This window comes from Plectrocnemia conspersa, unplaced genomic scaffold (genome assembly GCF_051122295.1).
Source record: "Plectrocnemia conspersa isolate PC_06_02 unplaced genomic scaffold, ASM5112229v1 ptg000013l, whole genome shotgun sequence".
Classification (NCBI taxonomy): Eukaryota; Metazoa; Arthropoda; class Insecta; order Trichoptera; family Polycentropodidae; genus Plectrocnemia; species Plectrocnemia conspersa.
The window spans coordinates 18,137,398-18,162,500 of record NW_028277177.1 but is presented as its reverse complement, the minus strand read 5'-3'; the positions used below and the strand labels follow the sequence as shown (position 1 = coordinate 18,162,500).

Here is a 25,103-nt window from a genome sequence, read left to right as displayed (position 1 = left end):
ATTGCGGATTTTCATCCGCCTGATACCATTGTAACGAGTGACAATTGTGTGCTGTTTAATTACAATTATACTCTTGTTAAAAAGTAAGATAGTGTTTATTGAGGGGGTTCTCTCGGCTCTCCCCAAGTCGCACCTCGATCCCCTTCGTAATCGCTCCAAAGTAAATCTGTCTCACCGAGCTACTACTGCGATAGGATTGCTCACCCTATTTATAAAAAAATATCAAAGAAAGTTTATTTAGGACGCGGCGCCGCGCCTGTGTTTCGAAACGAGCATCGGAAGTTAAGATTGCCCTCTTTCGCAAAACGGCTCGAAATTCCTAGACTTTGGAAGTTATGCTATGTGGTTATTTGAGAATCATCGCTTTTCTGAAAAGTAGTTCATGGGTATTCCTTATTTAAGAACCGACCGCGATATTATTTCCATTATATAAAGCAAAGCCTCACAACAGCTGATCGAATTTGACAGCTAGTGTTCAATATATAAAAAATGAATAATTCATCATTTTATTTATTTATTTATAGAATATTATACGTATAATTTTTAACATGCAATTATTTAAAAAACAATTGAAAACAAAAATTAAAATCAGCGTAAATTTTTAAACATAAACCGAGTGTATTTGTAATATAGTATGAATGATGCTACACCCTCACATTTACCTAACTGTTATCTTTTATCAATGCTAAAAGCTTTTTACAATCGGTTTACAGTGAAATAAAACGCTGTATCATGTGTTCCATTTTGATTCGAACAGCTGTATATAGTTCTTTGTTATGCGCGTATTGCGACCTCGTCCCATATTCGCGCGCATTTATCTTTGATAAGTGCGTTTTACCCGCGAATTCTTCAAGTCGTGCTCCGGCGAGGTTCCAAAAAACTATTTCTTTGCATCGCGGCAATCCCGCGATGTCTTCTTTGTGTTGTTATTCTCCTTTCTGCTTTTTTATAGTCAAGCTGCAACAACAGCGAGGTCCCGAGCACCGGTGTGTTATTTCTTTTGTCCGCCCTCCTCCTTTCTGCTTCACTTCTCTACCTACGTTTTGTAGAATAGATGAATTCTGGGATCTCCGATAGTGTTGCCGAATTAATCGGTCTCAGACGTCTTTCTGCGTGTCATCCAGATCTTGATAAATGTTAGTTTTTGTGTAGGTTCAGCACTTATTCTAATACATTCTGACAGAACAGCGTTGATTTTTACGCAGCGAGAAAACAACATCGGGAGCTAAGTTCCGATTATTATCGTGCATTTTTGGGATGCCTTTGCTGTCAGTCGTTACCGCTTCGGAATTTGGAATTGTGTCGACGATGGCGCACATCGTATATCGGTCAAACGGAGAGCAAGTTAAAATAATCTCTTTCCCTCCCCCTTTAAATCGATGGTGCGATGTCGTAATTTGTATGTATGTCATCGACGGTGTTTAACAGCTGACTGTCGAGTTACGCGACCCCAGGCGCATTGTGTCGATGGCCGATGCGGCCCTGTCTCACTCAGGTGATCGCGGTTTGTCTTCACCGTGAGGTCCGCTACCTGCGCAGGTCAACGCACCTGCAATGCGCAAGGTCACCCGAAGGGACCGGACCTTCTTATCTCCTTTTTTTACTTGTTCAATTTTTATCATCATCATCATCATCTTCGTAATAATATCCAATCCGCTCGGGATAATCGCCGGTTCGGTGGGGCGAAGTAAATTCTGTAAAAGTCGGTTCTGATGCGATTTTTTAGTAACAAAAATTAATCAGTCGTACGCAATTGACGCGACTTTTAAGCGTCTGGGGCGATTTAGTAGGCGCCATGGAGGTAGGCACGGGAGACATGGTTTCTAGGGTACAGATGTGATTTATCAAGGGGGGAGGAGTGAAAAGGGAAACAGGTAACGCCTTCCCTCCTCCGAGCTCGCCACCCGAACACCTCTGTTATTTTGGACTAATTTATCAGCTGTGATTATTGTGCCCGCCAGCTGCCCTTTTCAATCGGATTAATGGGCGTTGTGTATCTCAGGGTCTGTATGTGAAGGTGATAAAAAATATTTTTTAAATCTAGTTCATCGTTCAACTAAAAAGTCGATGTATGTTAGTTTTCTATTGACTTCAATGAATAATTTCTCCAATACATATCGTTGTTTAACAGCGTTAATTTGATCATTTATACGGTATATCCTGCCTCTCGTAAGCGTTTAGTTTAATTTTTCACCAGTTGAAGATGTTAAAAAAACTAAGGAAGATGACCCATGATCGCAAATGTTTCATAAAAACGACTTTTTTATTTGTGTATTACGATTTATGATACGTACAGATGAAAACATAGACGTTTAGTAATCGTCAATGCATGCATTGATTGAAAGTTTATTTTTACATTATTACTGACTGTGAATATGAATTAACTAGTCAGTTTATAAACCGACGGACATAAGTTAGTTAAAGCGTAAATAAATTGTTGGTCTTTATTTTAGTGATTGGCAACACTCTCAGACGCGAATTGATAAATTATTAAATACATCATACAAATATTTCTATGATAAATATTCTGCAAATAAATATTAAAAAATTACTATCAAGTTTCAAGAAGGAGCTTTATAATGAAATTGGGTATATAATCTGTTTTATTTATTCAACCCATATGAAGTAAAACTAGCTTAAAAAAATTAGGTGACAGTTCGATTTTTTAATCGAAAAGATTAAAAAAATTGCGTTGTCAAACGTTTACTTCCTTATCTTTTATCTGCAACTTTATTTTATAATTATATTTTCTACATCATCAACCGCTGAAATTTTTTTTACCCAAAGCACATGCGCGAATATATCTTAGTAATAAATATAATAGTTTAATTTCGCAAACTTATTTGTTATCAGGATTCTCTCAGTGGCATCTAATATTTATATTAATTGAGTGAAGAGTCGAAGTCACTCGTACGCGGACTGAAACGGAGTGTTGACACAATATAGTTGCCATAATTTATATATCATATTATATAAATATAAAAATTAACCACCGTTGCGACATATTTTCTGAAATCATATTTTATGCGAAATATTTTAATAAGGTATTAAAAATATCTACTCATATTAACTTGATAATAAGTCGTGTTTTCTTTGCTGCTTAGTGTTGCCATATAGTGATTTTCCAGTCAAGGTCAAAAGCAGTAAAAGCGTGCCATTGCGGTGAAAACGTTCTATTATCAAGCTTTTATATTAAGACTTTTTATGACAATATTACGAGTGAAAATCGAATAAAGCACTTCTAAACTGAATTTTGCCCAATAGGAAAGCGCAAAAAACAATTATCCCTTCTCAGAAGTCAAAAATTCACTTCAAAAGCAATAAAATCGTGCCGTCGCCGTCGCGACGGCACGATTTTATTGCTTTTGACGTGTATTTTTGCCTTCTAAGAAGTGATAATTGTTTTTGCGCTCTCCTATTGACCAAAATTCGGTTTGAATATAATTTGATCAGCTCTCTTATATTAGAAGTCCATAGTAATATTGGTAAGGATAGCTATTATATTTTTAAAACATAGTGTAATATCGAAATGCAGACAAATTATGGAGCAATATGTGAGATACGATGTCTGTCTGTACTTTTATTCTTCCGCTTATATTCCCCTGAGAGATGAGTTGGCTTAGTTTGTATTTTGGACTTGATCTAATAAAAGTTCTAAAACTATAATTGGTTTTAGAATTTTCAATAGGTTAGGTTTGGGTTTGAACAGAAAATGAACGTTTCGCAACCTCCAAATTAAGTTTTATAGACATTTTATAGCAGCATAATAGCGCCTATCAGTTAAATTATATTTTCGCTAGTAGAAATATATATCTAGTGAAAATGTATTTGGACTTTACAAGTGAAAATATAACTTTACTAAAAAATACACATTCACTGGAACATTTATACATCGGATGTAAATATATATATTACTACATATAAAGTTGAAATCATATAATTTTACTATCATTCTAGATTTTTTTAGGAATAACCACATGAAGTGGTCAAATGCAGTGGTCCAGTGGTCAAATTACTGATAATAGAATATATAAAAACATTAAATTTATATAATTCAGCTGATGCTGTTGTTGATTTTTCGCTATTTCTTAAATGTTGTATATGGCGTTCGGAAAATATACGAACGTGTGCGTGTCATGTGTAACATTTTGTATGAAATGCGTGCATTCAGGTTTCCGAATCTGAATTCCTGATGCGGAAACCTAATCAGGAAACCGTGCATGTGCGGCCGGCTTAAGGTCGTGTCTACGCCGACAAACCCGAACGTTGTAGCACATAAAAACCCACATCAAAAGGATCGACTGCTGCAAAAGGTCCAGAGGCGGCCATACAAATGATATTGTTTTTCACAATTAATAAAATACATCAAATGTTCGATTAATAAGAAAACAAAATATCCTTATATTTGTGTGGTTCTTTAAAAAAAGGTTCGGAAACAAGTTGGATCACTTTAATGTAATAGTTAATGCCTGAATAGATTTGAAGTTCACAAATTACACTAAAACAGAAATAAAAACCAATTAAAATAATTATTCTTCTTACCTACCCTACACTGGTTTTCAAAAAAAAACATTCCAATGATTTTTATTAAAAAAATACTATTTTCCCATATACATGGTTCCCACGCGCTCTACAGGATGATAGCATATCAACTGTTCCAGTGTCTAAGATGATTTTTTCTGTAACCCAATTTTGTTATTTTTATTTTTTCCAAACAAATGTAAAAATATTTTCTGGAATACCAACTTCGCGCGTGTGAGATGCTAAGCTTGAATTAGACGCGTTTGAGGAAATAATTTGAAACGCATCCTATACAAACATCGTTTTGCTAATTTCAACCCTCCGCCATCGCTAAAACAGCCCCAGGCAGCACAATACGTAGCGTGGTTAATTCAAATATTAATTTTCACTCGCCGGAGCTTCGTCGTCCACACATTCGCGGACAAAAAATCGCGCACGCCGGTACACGTCATTAATAAACGATTTTCTATCCGGCTGAAAAAATAGTAGTTTAAATATTCGCTAGTGTAACAGGTCGTGTAGCACTCGCATACCTCAAAGTTCGTCTTTTCTCACAAGTCCCTGCACCGACAATGGACAGTCGAATTCCTCGCGGCGCGTATATAAATATGACTGCGCGTAAAAAAGACAACCCTGGCCCACGATAGACCGAAAGAAACAGGTTTGGTCCGGCAGCGGTCGAAGACGTCTCGTCTGTCTGTTAATGAAACGCGCACACGATCGTGCACACACGCGGCAGAGATAACAGATCGTGGCAGTACCGGCGATGACGACAGTTTCCTCCTGCGATCCGTCATCGCCGAAGAGGCGTTTCGGACATTCCACGAGTACCATAAGCTGATCTTGCGTGATGTGTTTACCTATAATATGGCCCTTCGCAAACCGCTAAGGATCACCTCGTTCTTATTATCAGACATTCAACGTTTCCAGCACGTAGCGTTTCCGTTACAAATAATATCAAAATATAAACGTATTCATATCAAATTGAACTTCAACGAACTTGTAGTTTAGTACGTTCAGTCAAGCACAGTGTGGATTACGATGAATTGATTGGAAACTTGTACGATATCCAATAACAATGAAGTAACGTACACATCTTTAATATATATGTGCTTAAACATGTTTTAGAACAGCTCTAATAAAGAACGACGCCAAACTGGCGAAAACTGTCTGAAGCGTTTACACTACTACAAAGCTACGGAAACGCTTCGCGTTGAAAACGGTGAATGTTTGCCAGCAGAAGAATTAAGAGTTAATTATTATTCCAATGAAAGCGCAAACTAGAGGTTAAGATATACAACATTTATTAATACATATAATTTATTAATTTCTGATTAGATACAAATTAAGACAATCCATTGGAATTATTACGTTTTCTATAAATAGTAACTACATACAAAATTTATACTGCGCGGTCAAATGTACATCCAGACAATGTAATGTATGAAAGTTTAACTATTTCTGGTCAAATGTTCAGGTGTTGCATAAACGAAAGGAGGTAGCGTGGTGTTTGAGACAGGTCGCCTATCCAAATCACCACGCCCACGGTGATAGCGACTGACGGCACGATGCGATAGGCTTATCTCGTGTGCTGTGTTTACCCAAAATATGTTCCTTCGCAAATCGTCAAAATGCTACCAACAAGGATTACAGTTTAATGTTACTAAAACCATTTACCGATAAACATTCTAAAGTAGATATAGCTTCCGATTTGCATATTTATATTGGATATGCCTATCTTCTACTCTAACTCAGTTATTCAGATATTGCCCGTCACTATTTATACGCCCCAAGTGTGTATTATACTATTATCTTTTCGCAAATGTACATAGATAAAATGCTATATATTATCAAACAACATAACGAATCAATTTTAGAACCAACATAACTAAATTTATAGTTAGCAAACTAGTGCAAACTCGCATACTCTTTGACCGCGCTTGACTCAACTTGTAATGGTTATCCGTTCAAGTATCTCGACATCTTATCAAATTGTTTTTTTAGAACCCCGAACGCCTTGCAGGGTCAGGTAATTTGAATAGGCTTTGTTGTAGCGAGCAGCGCTTAAGCCCTCTCCCAGCAGGGGCACTACCCCTCAAAGCGCAAATAAAAGGTATTCGCCTTTTGTTTCAAATTGATCAAATCGTTTCAATAACAGGTCGACTTTTATCAGAAATTCTAGACAGAGTGCGTCCGGTTAATTGTCTGATATCGCGAAAACCCACACGAGCAAGCGAGATCGGGTGAACAATTTTTCAAGGGTTTCGCTCTTTTAAAACGCGAGCTTTCGAAGCGTATCGCACCGAGGGCCGGGAGGGGGGTTACCCTCCCCTTCCGACCTCCGCGTGAAATTGAGCGTGATGATGCAGCCGCCGCCCTCGAGCTCTGCACCACCCACCCCAGTCCTCCCTTGGTACAACCCTCGCCCGCACAACAGCCCGCGAACTAGGGCCCTTGTCACGCTCCGCATTACGGCAGCCACTATACAGGATGAAGTTTAGGCCCTTGCCTCTCCGACCCCTCCCCCCACCCTCTCTGCCAAATTCGATAGGTTTACTTCAGATAGCTTTTTCACTACATAAAAGGATCAGCGGAGACGCTTCCCTCATTCCCTCAAAGGTATGTGTCTTCGGATTATCGTTCTCTTATCAGTTGTCTCGATATGAACGTGTCTAAAGATCAAACTATACATGTATTTGGTATTTTGAAATTTGTGTATATACGATATTATAATACAATTACCGGTCGTTCACACTATATGCAATTAATGTTATATAACATAACTACAAAACAAATATATAATATAATTTACTGTAAGAATGCGAAAATTATATAGTTTTCATGTTCTACCTATACGTGTTATCTGTCGTTTGACTCTAGATTCGTTTGCGTTTTTATTTGATTGGCAATAATGATTCATTTACATATAGTTAAATTTGCAAATATAAATATATTGTTTACGCAGGCTCTTGCCTTAGGACAGAGGTCGGCAAAGTGCGGCTCCGGAGCCGCATGCGGCTCAAGTGTGGCTCTGGCACAAATATCCACGGGCATTCGCACCAGATTTAAAAAAACAAGGAAATATGGAGCTCTAAATTCGAACGTCTTAGTGTTGATTTGGAAAATTATAATAAAGGTTTGCTAAATTAATAAATAGATTTGGCTCTCAATTTTTTTTAATCATTGTAATGTACAGATTTGGCTCTTTGGCTAATAAGTTTGCCGACCACTGCCTTAGGATAATTCTATAAAGTTCATCTTTCTTCTACAATCAGTAGCCTAGTTGTAAATAAACGAGGATCACTAATACTCAGAAGGTTTCGCATGGATGATTCGTTAATGAAAATTAATAATTTTCTACCAACAAATCTAATATATAATACAAAATTAATAATGGATTTTGCACCCTCCGTTCTTGAAATAATATACAAAGGCATTCCAAGTAAGCAAAATGATCGAAAATATTACAATTGCATGATATTCGATTTTGGCGTAATAAATTAAATCTCACCCAATTGTAGTACAGTTGTCATGTATGTTTACTATAGAATGTTAATTTTTGTTACGAATATTGTTTTATTTTGCAATAGAGCGATATTTTCATATACCAGATTAGATGCAGTTTGCCTTTCGATAACTAGTTTAGTGCGTATCTCCCCTCTCGCTTTTGGCAACCCGATATCAATATGCGAGGGCAACCCCTGCTGTATATGTAGTCGGAGCTAAGCGTCGAAGCACTAGTTTTTCGATATTACAAGGAATCGAATCGTTCACGGTGGAAAGCTTAGAATTATGCGGTGCTACACTACACGCCTATTGATTTTTCGTTTAACTATCATCGTTTTAAGCGCGAGAGAGAATACGCCGGATGCTCCTAAGGTAAAAAGAGCGAGTTTTAACCGCGAACGTGCGTGACGACCGCCGCCATACTACTGAGGTTTTTTTATTGCTTTTATTATTTTGCACCGACTTCGACCGAAGATGTGCGATTTCCATAAAAGTACAATTAACGCCGCCGAGCGAGTGCGTTCGGATCGAAATTCTCGCGTGTTTCCATTCCGGAGCGCGTGGGCAGACGACTATCAAAACATTTAGAAAGTTTTAGGTTCCAGTACTTAATAATACCTATACCTACGGAGTGACTCCGTTGCATGCAATTTTATGGCTCGCCTCTGAGATGTCGTTCAACCCGCAATAACCACTCCCGTTACTCTAAGAAGATCCATACGTATTATATCCTTTCAACTCTTACTCATCATAACCAGTCGCTTTTGTATCGGCGACAAGTGTCAAGTTGGTGCGATCGATCGATAAGATATCACGGGGCGCGATATGCGATTTCTTTGTGGTGTGTTTATTTTTTTCGCAGAAAGATATGGCGCGATAGGCGTCATTATACGATCGTTTAACTCCCATTGAAACGGCTGCTGTTGTCGTATTTTCCAAATTGGCGAGTTTCGGTCGGGAAATAACGCGTATCGCATATCGGCCGCGGTCGATGTAGCGTTTATCTCGAACCGCAATCGAACGGGCCCGAATTGGAATTGTTTTAGAAAAATAAACGTAATATCAACCCTAAGGTTGCAGCCGCGCGAGTCGAGTATCAAACAAATGAGTCAATTCGCCAGTCAACTATTTTATTAAAAATCGTTTGAATGATCACTATGGTACATGTTCCTTTTTTTTATATAAGGCTTACAGCCTCAATAAGTCTGTATTTATGAACATTTTTATTCAATGCCAAAATCGCATTTATTGAATTATTTATATACATACATATGTGACACTTACGTAGTTATATTTATAGCTCTTTGTTTTTTATACTATTTATACACGATCTATTCGCGAGATTAGGAAGACATAATCAAATAAATATTATAAATATTTTTATTTGGTTATATAAGTACGCACGTGTGCAGTGATAAGGACAATCTATATATTCCTATCTACTAATACCGAGGTATGCTACATTCTTTAGTAAATGGTGTTTTTTTAGAGGTTTGTGTTTCGAATTACCAACATTTTTCAAGCGATAGCCAATTTGACAGCTGATTTGTGCTCAGTTTAGTTTGCCATTTCACCATGAATAGACTTACACCAGATCAACGCTTGCAAATTCAGCAATGAGGCTCATTTTTGTTTGAATGGCTACGTCAACAAACAAAATTGCCGTATTTAGAGTGAAGAAAATCCACAAGCTATTATTGAGACGCCGTTACATCCACAAAAAGTCACTGTTTAGTATGGGCTGGTGGAATCATTGGTCTATATTTCTTCAAAAATGATGTCGGCCAATTAAAGCGCTATAGATCCATGATTACTGGCTTTTTCGTTCGCCAATTGATTGGCATTAATGTGGAAGAGCTTTGGTTTCAACAAGACGTCACAACATCCCACACAGCGCGTGCTACAATCAATTTATTGAAGGAAACATTCGATGAACGCATAATTTCGCGTAATGGACCTATGAATTGGCATCCAAGATCGTATGGATTATTTTCTGTGGGGATATGTGAAGTCGCTTGTCTACGCCGATAAACCAGATACGATGGACGACATATAGCCAACATTCGCCGCGTTATTACCGACCGATATATGGCTTCAGCTGCTCAAAAAAGTGGTCGAAAATTGGACTTCCAGATTGAGCTTAATTCGAGCCAGCCGCGGTGTCTATATGCCCGAAATCATATTTAAACACTAATGATATGAACTTTTCTTTCCAATAAAGCCAATACCATGGCCATTACCACGATTTTTATGTGTTTTATTAAATTTTAAAGTTCTATACCTCTAAAAAAACATCCTTTATATACAACTATGGATATTTTTTACTTAAAAAAATACGTTTAAAAATATGATATTTTAATAAAGGCTAAACGCGTTTTTTTTCCCCACAAAAATACAACAATTTTCTTTATTAAAAGTATCAAGACATTTGTCGCGTTATACAATATTTTTAAATTTTGCGGAATTTTATTAATATTTTTTCAAAATGCCTTAAATCTCACGGTATATTTATTTATTTAAATACGACCATCGTGACCTTGCACGTAACATAATTAAATGAAACGTGAATTATTAAATCGCAATTTAAAAAAAATATTAGATTTATTCGAAATAAATCGAACCTGCTCCTCATAACTGACAATGAACGTATGTTACATATATGCTTTAAAATAACGTACAGCTAACACGTGACACGAATGCTAAGTTGGTATGATGTTGTTAATAAAATGCTTTTTATTGTTGAGAGATTAATTAATTCGCAAAGATTTTAAATATTATTTTTCAACATCCGGTCCTTCCTTTCAACATCCGATACCTTCGTCTCCCGTCGTCCAGTATGTAGAAATATTGCGCGAACATTTGATTTGACCGATAATTGAGGCCGCACGTGATCATCAAACCGGTTATCCAAAACAGTTCGTTGCGTTGGTTTTTAATGTGTTTTTTGTGCGCGCGTCTGTAAATATTAATTGTTTATTATTTTTTATTCAATGTTTTATCATCGTCGTCGCGATGAGTAACTGGATCGATCGTCATCGAAATCGATATAATATGTATCGATAACGTTTCCGATTGTAATTTTAGTACGTATCGAATTCCATCGAGAAATTCAACAATTTATTTCCCAAAATCGCCCGCTTAATTGATATAATTCCGACGTCTATGTCGCGCGTTTCCTGTCCCCTCTCGCATTTTTTTTTTTTTTACATTTTTCGCCCCTTTTCGATTGTGCTGCCCGTTTTTTGCATTCTCGCCATCAGACGAACGGTCCTGATTTTTTAACGCTCAAAATTCGCACTAAATCAGAATAGCACTCCGATCGATTAAATATGAATTGACATTTTTTGCACCAGTCGATGCGATGACCCTTCGCAGCGTCGAACGCGCGTTGAATTTTAGATTTAATTTTTGCCGCGTCGAGGGTAACAAACTCGAAAAACGAAGTCGGCGCTCCTTCGCGATAAGAAGTCGCGACGTTCTTATCTCGAGATCGACAGAATCGATCGCACGAAGCGCGAGGGCGACGACTCCTCAATTTTCGCGTCTAACGTCATAATCGCTGCACTTCGGAGTTGTCGTCCCGCCGCAGGGCACCTATCGATCTGTCAGAATACAAATTTTCGCGAGAAATTATATTTAAAAGGTTAGAAACTATATAAGCTTGTTCGTTGTAAACTCATACGGACAAAAAATACAGAAGGCAAAAATACGAAACGATTCCAAAAATAACGCATCGCTTTTCGAAACTCCGAGCCAGGCCTGCGGAGTCAGTAAAAATGTACCGACTGAATATAGTTTAAATTCGGGATATATTTTGTTATTTTTATCACCTATTAAGGTATTTTTTTAATAGCTGCTAATGAAAATCTGCATATGATCTACACATCCCTCAACCATTTTCAGTAAAGTTTAGATCAAATTCTTTAAAATATATAGCTTTTAAAACATATAATGATCTACCAATATCAACTAGAAATAACTTTAAAGAAATTAAGGAATATTTTTAAAAAAATTCATAGAACTTTAAACAAATGTAATTAAATTGTTAAACAGTATATATGTATGTATGTATGTGTATGTATATATATATGTATATTGTTATAATTTGTTATGCTTATTATTTTGATAAGTGGTTAAATGTGTTTATTATAATTTTTAATGTATACGTTTTTATTTTTCATTTATAACTAAAATTGTATTAAAGTGTAACCGCAAAATGAATAAGTTTATACTCTTGCGGAATTACGTTAATAAATAATAATGAAAAAAAAATGAAAACTGTTATATGTTTAGATTAGGGGCGAACTAAATAAATGCATGTTCCCAGATAAGTTATTCAAGTAATTTAGAATATTAAGGGCTAATAGCTAAACTTTTGGTTACTCGGTGGTCGGTGTAAGGGAAATCACGAATTTCGCGTTGGGTTTGAATTGTGGTCATTTTTCTGTTTTTTTTTTAATTTCTATCGTGTCTGAGAGATTGGAATTAGTGATTATTGTGTATTTATAATTTCGATCGATCATCACAGATTGGTTTTTCTTGGATTTTACTAATCTCACGGATGAACATGGTGATAAATAATTAAAATAATATTGATTGAAAGCTGTAATAATAATTTATAATTATTAAAATTAATATCACCGATTTAAAGACTTTGATTTCAGTCTGGTTTCTCACTATTTTCTTAGTAATTGTAGTGTTGACCCTGTTGTAATTAGGGTTCTCAATTATTCCTAGTTTTCAACTATTCGAATATCAAATAAAAAATGGAATATTCGAATATATTCTTTCTTTTTTTCCTTTTTTACCGATAGTAATTTATTTAACCAATTAATTGCCTGTAATTAAAAAATAATTATTTATTAATAATAATTTTAATTAATCAATAATTACCTTCATAATCGTTAACCTTTTTGAATTTTATAAAATGTGCACAACACAATGCTTCTGTGCAAATTACTGCGAGGACGTCGAAAGAAAACTGCTTAATTTATTATTTTACATACTTTTTGATCAGAGACGTTATTTCAGGTGGAGCAAAACTTATCTAATTTGTGAATTTATATATATAAAAGTATAACCTTTCTTCGTGTTAAAAATCGTCTTTGTTTTTTTATTGCTTAGGTTCTATATCCTCAATGTTGCTACATTTAAAAAAAATCAGTAAAATCAAATATATTTTAATTTAATTTTTGACAGGATTCTATGATTTAAATTTTTGTATTTTCAGTTTACATAAAATAATGAGACGTAATGAATTTTATTTTAACTCAAATACAATTTTTTTAACAAATGACACGTAATTATGACAAGATTTAGGGTAAGCAAATGCACCCCCTAAATGACGTCCCTGGGTCTCAAAATGAATGAATACGAAAATTCATCATGTACTTCTACAGTAACGAAATTTGAGAAAATATGATGCACGTGTTTCAAGATCCATATTGATAAAGAATGAATCATTCCTATCGTAGGTTTTACCGAAAGTGCACTTTCGCTAATGGCTAATTTTACGAAGTAATATTGAATTTCGGTAAACGACCGTTTCAATTCACCATGTTTTCATTTGACGATGTGAAAAAAAAACACATTTTTTTCAATTAAATAAAGTTTTTGAACAAAATTAGCTTAAATACATTTTATCATTTATTCGAATTTATGTTCAATAAACAACTATATGTTGTATATAATTTTTGGAACAAATTCGATGTACATATAGTAGATCGGAGTCGTTTCATCGTTTGTTTTGTGCGGAATTGCATGTAAATTTAATCCCCACAAATCAGATCAGCTGCGATTGACTGCGATTATATTCAATAGCTTATAATGTTTGGAACGAATTTGATATACATACATAAAGATCGGATCCGTATCGACGTTTGTTTTGTGCGGATTTGCATATCAAATTAATAATTATAAATAAATTAACCGCGATCGAATTATTGAAATAAAATATTTGCGTCTTGAAACAATAAATACAAGTAAGTTATAACTTCTCAAAAATTTGTAACCTTTCTAACTTTCTAACATTTTGTTTCTTTCAATGAACGATTTCTGCGAATTCGGTCATAGCAAACACGGCCACAAACATTCTATTCACAAATGTTTTTCGAAAGCATATAAAATATTTTTGTTGTTGAGTAGGAGCGTCTTGTTGTTTCGCATTTAGAAACAAAATAAAGACGCATAAAGGATCACGGATCCATGATTCGGCACTAATCACTCTGATATATTGAGAGAAAAAACGACTACCCGTGTTTCTCAAGTAATTATATAAAAATTGTTAATTTGAGATAGTATAAACGAACATTCTTATATGTAGTTGAAAATCGGGCGAATGATTCTAATATTCGATTGCGAACCTAGTTGTGATATATTGTGCTAATGTATATTCGTTCCCTTATGGATTGCCAAGGTTTCCCCTTGGCGCTCATAAACTCGCGCTTAGCGTTCGTTATTGGCCTGACAGTTCAAAACGTTCGTCCAAAGCGTCATAATTACACAATGGCTAGTGAGATTCTGACTTTTACGTGTAATGCAATTTATTCGCTTTGTATCTATAATGTTTGCTAAGATTTTATTTTCGACGTAAATAACTTTTTGTCTAGGGGTGGTGTCGACAATCCGTCGATACTCCGCCAGTTTTTTTTTATTACAAGAATATTTAAATTTGTGTGGAGTACTTTGTCTCGTTTGAGTTTATGAAATGCCTTGGAAGTTATGTATGTGCATTACACCATAAAAAGGTGATCAGTTATTTAAGAGTCTTCACATTGCAATGTTTATTTTCTCATTGCAAATCGTAAAGATACGCGGCCGCACCCCTGCGTTCTTCGGAGCAGAGACAAACGGACGGACGAACGAACGAACAACGTACGTACGTGTGAGCGAGCGAGCGAGCCAGCGAACGAACGACCGTCCCCGCCGACCGACCGCGATCATATGTTATTCTGCCGCACCTGACCTTTGGTTGCGTTTTCGGCCGCCAGGGGCGCCGCGTTCCGTCTATCGACGCGACCGCGGCTCTTTTCGCGCCTTTACGACTGCATCTTTTCGGATCGCTCCCGCATTTGTTATTGTTTATGTTTTCTTCGAGCATGTCAATTTTAAAAGTTGCGACGGGGTCGATGCGTAAAGTGCGTTTGATCTCGATCGCGATCGCGTATTTGACGAAAACACTGCATCCCCACTCTCGACGCGCCCCCACCGTCGCTCCGCGCGCGTGGCCGCAGTCGCCTGCGGCCTCTGTGCGTGAGGGGTCGCGCGCCGTCGTCGCCACCGCTCCGCGCGATATAAGATTCCGTCGCGAGGTATCGACGTCTATTTTTATAAAATAAACAAATCCCTTTTTATTTTCTACGCCGCTGTTTCGCGTCGGACGGTGCGCTATCGACGGTGCGAAAGGGCGTCGCTCGCTACGACGTCGCGCGCCAAATTCAAACGCACAGGGCTTAACGAAACTTTTTATCTTTTCAGCGGCGTGGCGACGCTGAGCTGCGCGGACTGCGGAGGAAGCAGCGCGAGCGACATCACAGAGCCCGGCAGTCCCTCGGGATCGAGCGGATCCAGCGGCGGAGACGGATGGCGCTGGCCGAGGACGCAGATCAAGACGCAAACGCAGAGTCAGACGCAGACGCAGCCGGCGCGGAGGCCGCGCAAGAGGCTCCGGCCGCTCGACATGCCCGAAGCGCTCGTCGAGAGGGTCGCCGACAGAAGGAAGGCGACGGCTAAGCCCGCGGACCGAGGGGGCAGGATCACGGAGTACTTTCGATCGCAGATGAAACCCACGGATCCGTGGGTCGGCGCCGAGCTGCGTAAATGCGCGACCACTTTCCTTCCCTCCCTCGACGGCAACAAGCCCATCGCGCCGAAGCCCCCGCCGCCTCCGCCCCTCGGGGCCGACGCTCCGGCGGAGGCGGCAGCGGCGCCCCCGAGGCCGGCGCCGCCTCTGTCTTCGGGCCTCAACGGCGGTCAGTTCGCCGTACCGCTGCTGTGCTCGGCTTCCCTCCTGCAGTTTCCCGGACTGGTCTCCGACGTCGACCGTCGTCCTCGCGTCTACCTCTCGTACGCCGTGTCGACGGAGGGCGATTCTAGTCGCCTGTCTGTGTTCGCGCCCTCGGCCGGCTTCGTCGTCAACCCAGTCGTCGGCTCGGTGGTGACCTCCGTGGTCGGGCCGGCGATGACGCAGACCAACGCCTCCCTGCCTCAGGTAGTCTTCGCCGCGCCGATGCCCCACCCCGACTTCAACCGGACCGTCTCCGTCTCGCCGGTAAAGCTCGACTCGATAGACCGCATTTTCCTCGCGCCGCAGAGGAGACAGCAGCAGCCCCGGACGGCCTACGTTCCTCCAACGGTTCCGCCTCCGATCGTAGCCTTCGTCAATCCGCCCCCGCTCAGGACGACGGACCAAGAAACTAAGTCACCGGATGGACCGACGCCGCCGCCGGTCGACGATTCCTATCCTGCCTCCGAAGAGTCCAAGTCGGGCGCGCCGAGCGAGACCGTCTTGACCGACTCGCCCGAAGCCTCTTCGGCGTCGGGGAAAGACACCGACGAAGACTCCAGTCGGGGCTTCTCGACCGCGAGAGAGAGTCCGGTCTCCGCTTCGGCGAGTCCGCAGAACGTCCGTTTCCCCGTGAAGAAGCACTCCAAGGGCGACTCCCGCACCGAGACTAAACCGTGCCAATGGAACGAATGCGCCGGGGTCTTCCGCGACGGCGGCGAGCTGCTCGAGCATCTCCAGGTGAACTTTACTTTTTTTCGTTTACTCTAAATCTTAGAACAAATAATTAGAACCTATATAAAACTGCTTTATGAACTCTTATTTTTATCAATTATGCCATTAGAAGAAATCTTTTTAGAAAAATATCTAATAAATTTGTGTGGATTTTTGTTTATACAAATTCAATCATGGCTTTAATGCTAACAACAGCTAACTAACGGTTAGCAAAACCAATTCATCAATATGATATGATTTTACATCGAAAATGGAATCTTGACGCTTGAAATATATTTTTTTAATTCTAAAAATAGCTGGCATTGAGGGCCTGTATAACGAAAGAAACCATGGCACGAAAACAGTTAACACTATTTTAATTTTTTTTCATGTTCATATCATTGGTATCTTTATAGATTACAATAAATATCAGCTAAATATTGTTAATACTTAACATATGATTGAAATAACATGAATTTTGGAGTTCAAATGTACCTCGCATAGGGACGGGAATGTTAATCTCGAGTACGATGAACTGATTCTTTTAAAAAGTGCATTGGTTATATCGGCCAGGAATAAGTTTATTTGCTTATATAGTTAATACATCAATAAAATTTTGAAATCGCGAGAAAATAGTAGAATAATATGTTAAAAAAATTGTATTAGTTGAATTTAATGTTAATATTCCAATGCTCAGTATTTATAACGTGTGTTATTAATCTCCATATAATCTATTTTAGGAAAGTCACGTAGACGCCCAAGCAGGCGAGGAAACCTACAGATGCCATTGGATAGGATGCAAAGTTTACAACAGGCCCTCCTGCTCTAGGAGTTGGCTCGAGCGGCACGTGCTGTCGCACGGGGGTACTAAGGTGTTCCGCTGCATCGTCGACGGCTGCGGTCACAGATTCAACACTCACGTGAGTCGCTTTCGTCCGCTTCCTAACCCGTCGCCTAGCCCGTAGCATACTGACGAAATTTTTTCAAACGCAGTTGGCGCTCCAGAAGCACGTCAACAACCATTTCAACGAGAGCGAGAACGGCTCGTCGGCGAAAAAAACGACCGATGGCAGCAGTGCGTCCAAATCTGTCAGAAAAAACGGCAAAAAGTTCCGTTATCGTAGGCAACCGTGGTCAGGTAAGGAAAAATCCACTTTTGAGAGGAAAGGTGTATTGGAACGTAACGGTTTTCGATCGATTACCTATGCTGAACCCCGCGTGTAACATATTTTCAAATTGTAGCTCGCATGTTCGACTACTTCGACGCGGGCATCATGGAAGGACTGCAGCACAGGGTGGTGCAGGTGGCGTCGTGGCGCAGCGGAGGAGTCTCCGGAAAACCATCGGTAGACGCGCACTATCCTAGAGAACGCGCGCATCACTGCGTCGCTATGGCGGCGACGATTCTAGCTCGTAGGATCGGCGTCGATTCTACGGCACCGGAGTGCCTCGTGAGATGGACACCGAGCGACGTGTGAGTCTCGATCGGATCTTTGACCTCCCGTTGCTCGATTCCCCGCATTTATAAACCCCGTTTATTGTTATAGATTGCAGGACGAATGGTTGCCCGAGAAGGAATTCGCGCCGATCAAGCGAGTGCCTATCGCGGATCTGGACGCGTCCGCCAGAAGAGCGCTGTATTCGAGCTTCTGCGATTCTTATCGACCGCCGTCGCGCAAGCTCCGACCGGACGACTTCACTAAGACTGATAGGTTAAACGGTCGCGTCGACTACGAAGGAGAGCGAAAACCGTTCGACGGAACGCTCGTCGGGGCCGCCAAGAGAAAACGAGGCAAGACTTATTCGGCGACGAGGCCTTCTCCGAATCGACTCTTCGACTGCTAAACGGCGTTACGTTTTCGGCGACAAGACTGAATTTATATTGTATTATATTTATAGGGAAAGCGTGTACGATATTGTTGGAACGGTTGGACCTCGCGCGTGTATATATGTAATTGTTGTACAGTACGAAAAGGCGCTCCGCAGAAGATGGGGGAGGAGACGTCCGTCGTCTTCTCGTTTGTAAATTTGTCGCGGAGCGCGTAGATATCTAATAGCGATTGTATATTGAAAGTTTGTATATCCGGGTTCAGTTTACCTTAGAGTTTAGATATATATATTATATATGTATATTTGCGAGATCGCAAATGATCGAAAAAGCGGCCAGCTTATAACACGACTCACTGCCAATTCGTGTACGAATGTAGTTATTATTCGTATTTCTTAGATTATTTTCATATATCGTAGCGTATAAGTTTACGCGACACACTTTGCGACTCGTTCGTATTTATTATACCTGTCGCGTGTTTATAGTATTAAAAGATACGGCTCGTGGCGGAACCGCGCGCGTTGCCTTCGCGTTTCCGGACGAGACGTCCGTTCGTGATGCCTTTTCGCATACGTGTGTCAAAAACATGATCTCCAATAGTATAAAATCGACTAGTATTTTGTACGACGACGTGTAGAAAATGAACTTTTTTATTAATTTTTTTTATAATATTTCATCTTAGCTAATTTTTTTTTCAATCTATTTTGCGCCGTTTAGATTTATTTAGCCAATGTTTTGCTAGTATAATTTTTTAAAACAAATGTATGCCGCGCGCGTTGGTCGATTGATCGAATTTTTTTACAAACTGTCGTCAATCACGATCGCGCGCGATCGTCATTAGTCACGATGCGAGTTTAAGTTATAAGAAAATCACTGCCCGAAAAGGACTGTTTTAAATAAGTTACTCGGTTAAGTTGTATTCTCGACGATTTTGAATTTTTTAGGTGCCATTATGCAGTGTACTGATTTTTATTTAAAAAAAGGCAAAATTTTTAATTTCGTCATAATGGCAATTTTATTTAGGTTTAATTTTTTAATCAAATGACTTCTGTAAAGTATGGCTTTAAAACTGTTAGATATTTGAACGTCTTCGGTCAGAATAAACGCAAACTGACGTCTTAGTAAAATACCCTCCGATCGACCGGATTCGAGACGTTCGAATAGTGCCATTTCCGAAACGCGAGTCTTTCGACAGTATTCGCCTGCTGTTTAAATTTAAGAAATTTTTCGACTGCTTAGTTTCTAATGATTTTATTTCCTAGTTTTTCGTTGTCGCATTGTGTAAAATTATCGTTCGGGCCAGTAGTCATTTTGTGTTTTCTGAAAGTGAATCCGACTGATTTCGTTTATGCGCCGGGAACGATGAGAGCGCTTACAATCGGACGACGCGTAAACGGTTACGATAATAACCATTAAATAAACTTCATGACAAGGTAGTAGAGTAATAAATTATGACGTTGAAGTGGACGACGATCGGTGGCGTAACTGCCTACTGGGCGGGTGCCTCAGGGCCCACCGAATTGAAAAAAACAGCTCCCTTTAAAAGAAAGATTTTTTCCTTGAATCCATAATATTTCTTAAAAAGGATTTGGTAAATTTTGTGTGTTTTTATAATACGATAATATAAAAGTATGATTTTTTATTTAGGATCAACATTAATGGAAGGTTTTTAAAATTTTTGAGAAGCATGTAAAAATGTGGATCAGGCTGGCTAACCGAACTAAGTTATGATAACAAGGTCAATTTTTCAGAAAAGTTTGATCGAAATTTGCTAAGGGAGTGTTATTGTGTTTGCAATATTCAATATATCATTGTTTTAAATGTTAAAAAACTCGTGTGCATTTAGAGGTAAACGAGTTTTTTTTAGAATTTTTTACTTTGTAAATTGCAAAATTCACTATTTAGGTTCAAAAATATAAATAGTAATTTTAAATTATTTTGGATTTGTTATATAATGAGTTTTGCTTTTAAACCAACGATATATGTTCAAGGCTGAGTCAAATGAAAACCTTAAATATTTTTAATTTATTTAACGTATTAGGTACAAAAAATACGTCAATTTTCTACGTAGTTTTTATGGAATTCGAAACATGTTTTTCAGCGCTTTTGGCTGAGTGCACCGTTTACCTCTCGCAGACAATTAAAGTGCAAATCTTGGATCGTCGCAACCTAATGTCAACTAAACATCTGTACTCGTTTTTATTTTATTCTCGAGATTGCGTATTAAATGTTATCCAAGGGCACGTTTCCTTGTTCATCCCTAAAGAGTAAGCATAATCTTTCTCGCAAATAGTTATGTGAATATTTTTTAATTTTTGTGGGAGGTATCATTTTCTGCTTCAAAGCGTTCCAAAAATGCTTGGCATGCATCAATACGCTGTGCTTATGAACGCAACAGACTCACTGTGATATCTGGCCTGACCGAGAAGAGTCTAGACCACTTCAATGGATTTCATTCTTATATTACACAGAAAACGACTTATTGAGCTCTGGTTAATTTTGGTGTAAGTCGTATTGCATGCCTGATTCATAATTGGCCACTTTTAAAACTATATGTTTTGAATTATTACCGTTCTTTTAATGTTCTCCTTTGACTCGCTCTCGAATAGTATTCTATTGCATTTTTCAATCAAAATCAATAAAAAAAAGTAAATTTTTTTCTATTGATTTTTTGAGCACCCTCATTTTTAAGGTTACATGGTTGAGAAAATTATAAAATCCTAATTTGTCGTATTATATTTTTTTTAAAAAGTAACGTATACATTCTCACCGCCTTGCCTAGTTTTTAGCAAGTAGATACAAAATCTTAATTAGAGGGCTCAGTTTACGCGCTCGCCCAGGGGCCTGGATACTTTTAGTTATGCCACTGACGACGATCCTTGAAAATCAAACACTAAGTAGTATGTGATTCTAAATTTTAAGCAGATATTTAAATGTAAGGATTTATCATGTGTAAGTAGGGAATTTTCGCGATGGTTTAATTATGTTTATGTCGTAAACTGCCCATATAGGCAACGAGCAAGTCTAGTGTGTTCGGAACGGACGTTATATCATAACTATCGACAGACTAGATGCGCTGTAGTATTCGCGTCGCTCATACGATCGATCTCAAAGTTACGTATGTGTTTTTAATTTTTCAGAATGTGAATAGTGAGTAATCGGGACCAAAATTTGGTAGTTTGTTTTATTGTTTTAATATAATTTTATAGGTCGTGCTAAATTTAAAAACTATGATTTTATTACAAGTTTTTCGTTTTATTCGAACAAGTGAGATCGTACGTAGAGCGTTTATGAATTGCACTATCGGCGATTTCTACGTTTTGACGTAAATATAGTTGGATGAAAAATGTAATATTGTCGGATAGTACCGTCTACGAGTTGGACAAACTTTAATAATGCATCAATATGTGCCTTAACTTTTTATACTAATGGCAGGGCGCAATACGTCCAAGATGTCGTTTTATCGTCGATAGTGCAATATATCGATAAAAATAATCGCTTCCGTCTTTACGTTCGTTTTTGTTAGTACTTCCGATTTTCATCTTTGAATTTGGTCGATAATATAATAATTCGCGTGTGATACGTATGAATTACTTCAATCGTTGAAAATTATCACATTAAAAAGACTGGAATTTCAATTAATCAATTTATTAGTTAGTCCGCTTCGAGCGGCGATTTGTTTCACGACGCAGACGAGACTGAGAGCTGCGCAAAATAAAAACAGTGCTCAAAGCGGGGCGGTATTCAGTGGCCTTTTTATGAATTTTTAACGATCGCCTCGTTTCGTTTTTCGCCCCCCTTCGAGCATAATACAAAATGTATATGTACAGTCACAACGTTGGTTTCTTTAAAATGTGTATATTTAGAAATGTCATGTGGAAATAGTGCCCTCTCGGTAGGAAATGTTGTAAATTGAGATATATCCGAGCTATTCTGAATAGTTTCTCTTCGATTCGCGGATAGTTATATTGCCTGTCGTTGTGTGGTTAGTCAATAACTTGTTTATTTGGTATTTCAAATGAATATATTATATAAATTTAAATATAATATATGAAGTTGATTTTCAATGTTGATATGCATTCCTCTAATAGTGTTTGTATTCGAGGGCACTGGCGGTTAGATAATTTATATTCTTGTTGCTAAGAGAAAAAGTGTGAGTTTAAAAATCGTTTACGAGCACCAGTGCGGATGAAACGACGACTCGCGCCTCGGTCGTATAGATGATTATGTAAATTGTAAAATTTGCCACCGATACTCGTCGTCGCGATTCCCCGATCTCGCGGTGCCTAAAACGTGTTAGCTTAAAGTAGGCAATTTGAAAGGAGAACTAAAAACGAAGAATGTTCCGTTACGTCTTGTATAAATAATATTTTTTGTCTCATTTTGTATTTATTTTACTGTCCTGTATATTTTTTGTGGTATATATGTTGTACATTTAAAATGATTAAATATTTGAAAGTTATAAAAATCTACCTCAATTGATTTTTAATTTTGGCGTGTTGAAAAATAATTGTGCATAATCTTATATACTATTTATGTTATATAGATTCAATAAAAAGACATTTTTTTTACAATGAACCACCTTTGAGTATCTTGATTTAAAACTTTTCTACCTACCACGTTTTATTGTATCTTACAGATAACTATAATAAATACGATTATATTATAACACTTGTTTCATTATTTATCACGATAAGGAGAAGCAAAACACGTAAGAGAGTGATCCGCGCTAGTGCACCGTATGCTGAGAAATGGACTACATACCTATCCGAACGAGATTGTATACACATTTAGAAATACAGTCATAAAAATGTCTTAATTACCATTGAGTAGAACCGATTACATCTCCCGAGTTTTGCCGGTAAGATCGATACACAAACAACTTAATACTTAACAAGTGCGCAACTGATTTCACGTCTGACACTTCGGTCAGTGTTGCCACACTTTAAATTTAAAGGCAAGATAATACGATATTTGGCCAAGAAAAATATGTTGGAATTAGGCAAATATATTATTAAGCCTCCGAATCCGCAACGCAGAAAGTAGCAATACTAGGCGGGCGTACATTGCGATCGTGGGTTAGCGGGTGGGAGATCCAACGGCGCCCGACATCCAGACGAACGTGTGACCGGGCCTGAGCAGTAGCCAACCTGACGAACGACGCGACGACTATTCAATTTTTACACCTCGTAACAATATTTTTAAGAAATATTGTTTAGTTAAAAAACAATTGTTTTGTTTAAAATACATATACGTGACACTGTAATAAATAATAATTATAAAAAATACTCACTTTTTACAATTTATATATATTTTTTATAATAGTGAATAAACAGATAAAAATGTGCTTGTTTTACAAAAAATACAATAAGAGAGGCAGGAATTTAATGGCTGCATAAGATACCGTTGTTCTGCAATCTACTGGTTTTGAGCTACAGTTTGAGGGTTAAGAATTATTACAGAGAACGAAGGTTTTCTTACTATCCAATTCAATTTTGTTAACTATTTCCATAAGTATATGTATCTTACGTTTTAAATTTAATTTAATATAATAAATATATTTATGTAGTGATACTCTCTGTTAACGCCCGTTTCGCCTGTTGTATGCGTTCGCGAACGCCGTCTTACAGCGTTCGGAAATGCCCCGGTTTGACATTCGGTCGACTCCGATCGTCGTTATGAAACGATCGGATAAATAAAATATCGAATAAAGTTTACACACAATCACACGTGTTTTGGATTCAGACTTGAGAACTAACCAGTCCGTGTATCCCTACACGCAACACTCTCTGATAAAAAACGCACTATTTTACGTAATATTGGTGAAAAGTCACTCTATACTGCAAAAAATCAGTGTTAATGTATTATCAAAAGTAGTTTGACGACGGTATAGTGACGGGTGGCATAAGCATAGATTGAGCTACTGCAGTAATGTTTTTATTTACGATTTATACAGTTTTCATATTTACATAATCATCTATGGAATCTTCGGGCGTTCGGATGCGCGCCGTGGGACGCCCCGTACTTTACCACTAGTAAATAAAATTACTATTGCAGCGGCTCAATTTGTGTTTAATTGCCACCCGTCGCCAAAATATTATTTTTATATTACAGAGCCGGCTCGTGAATTTTTGGTCCTGTATGCAAAACGCCTTTAGCGCCTAAAGAAAGACAACAAAAAATATTCTAATACACAGTATAATGCAAAATAAAAATATACAATATAATACAAAAATTAAAATTGCAAACTAACAAAGATTTCTAAATTTGTAAAATTATAGAAATTTAAAAAAAAATTTAAATTACAATATTTTTTAACTATGTTTTAAATGTCTTTAAATTTGTATACTTTCATTTATATTATACACCCATCTTTAGTTGTTCAGATGTTTTCATTTGCATTGTTTTTATTTTTGCTAACAATTATGAGTGTTTGGCCGCAGGTTGAGTATCGTTAATCTACATGAAAATATATATGTATTTGCTTTATCAGTTCTGTAGTTAGAGTAGTTTGCTATGAAATTGCTATTT

The 25,103-nt window shown here is 38.0% G+C and overlaps 1 protein-coding gene across 2 annotated transcripts in view; it reads left to right on the top strand.

Moving 5' to 3' along the window:
* Positions 1–23,241, top strand: part of jing (AE binding protein 2 jing) — a 118,450-nt gene extending 95,209 nt beyond the window's left edge. For both annotated transcript variants that reach the window (XM_088201231.1, XM_088201233.1), the window contains exons 2-6: positions 15,505–16,771; positions 17,485–17,664; positions 17,738–17,882; positions 17,987–18,218; positions 18,292–23,241. In XM_088201231.1, coding sequence (XP_088057357.1) covers positions 15,505–16,771; positions 17,485–17,664; positions 17,738–17,882; positions 17,987–18,218; positions 18,292–18,589 — 2,122 coding nt within the window. In that variant the 3' untranslated portion in view covers positions 18,590–23,241. The remainder of the gene's footprint in view (positions 1–15,504; positions 16,772–17,484; positions 17,665–17,737; positions 17,883–17,986; positions 18,219–18,291) is intronic.
* The last annotated feature ends 1,862 nt before the right edge of the window (positions 23,242–25,103 follow it).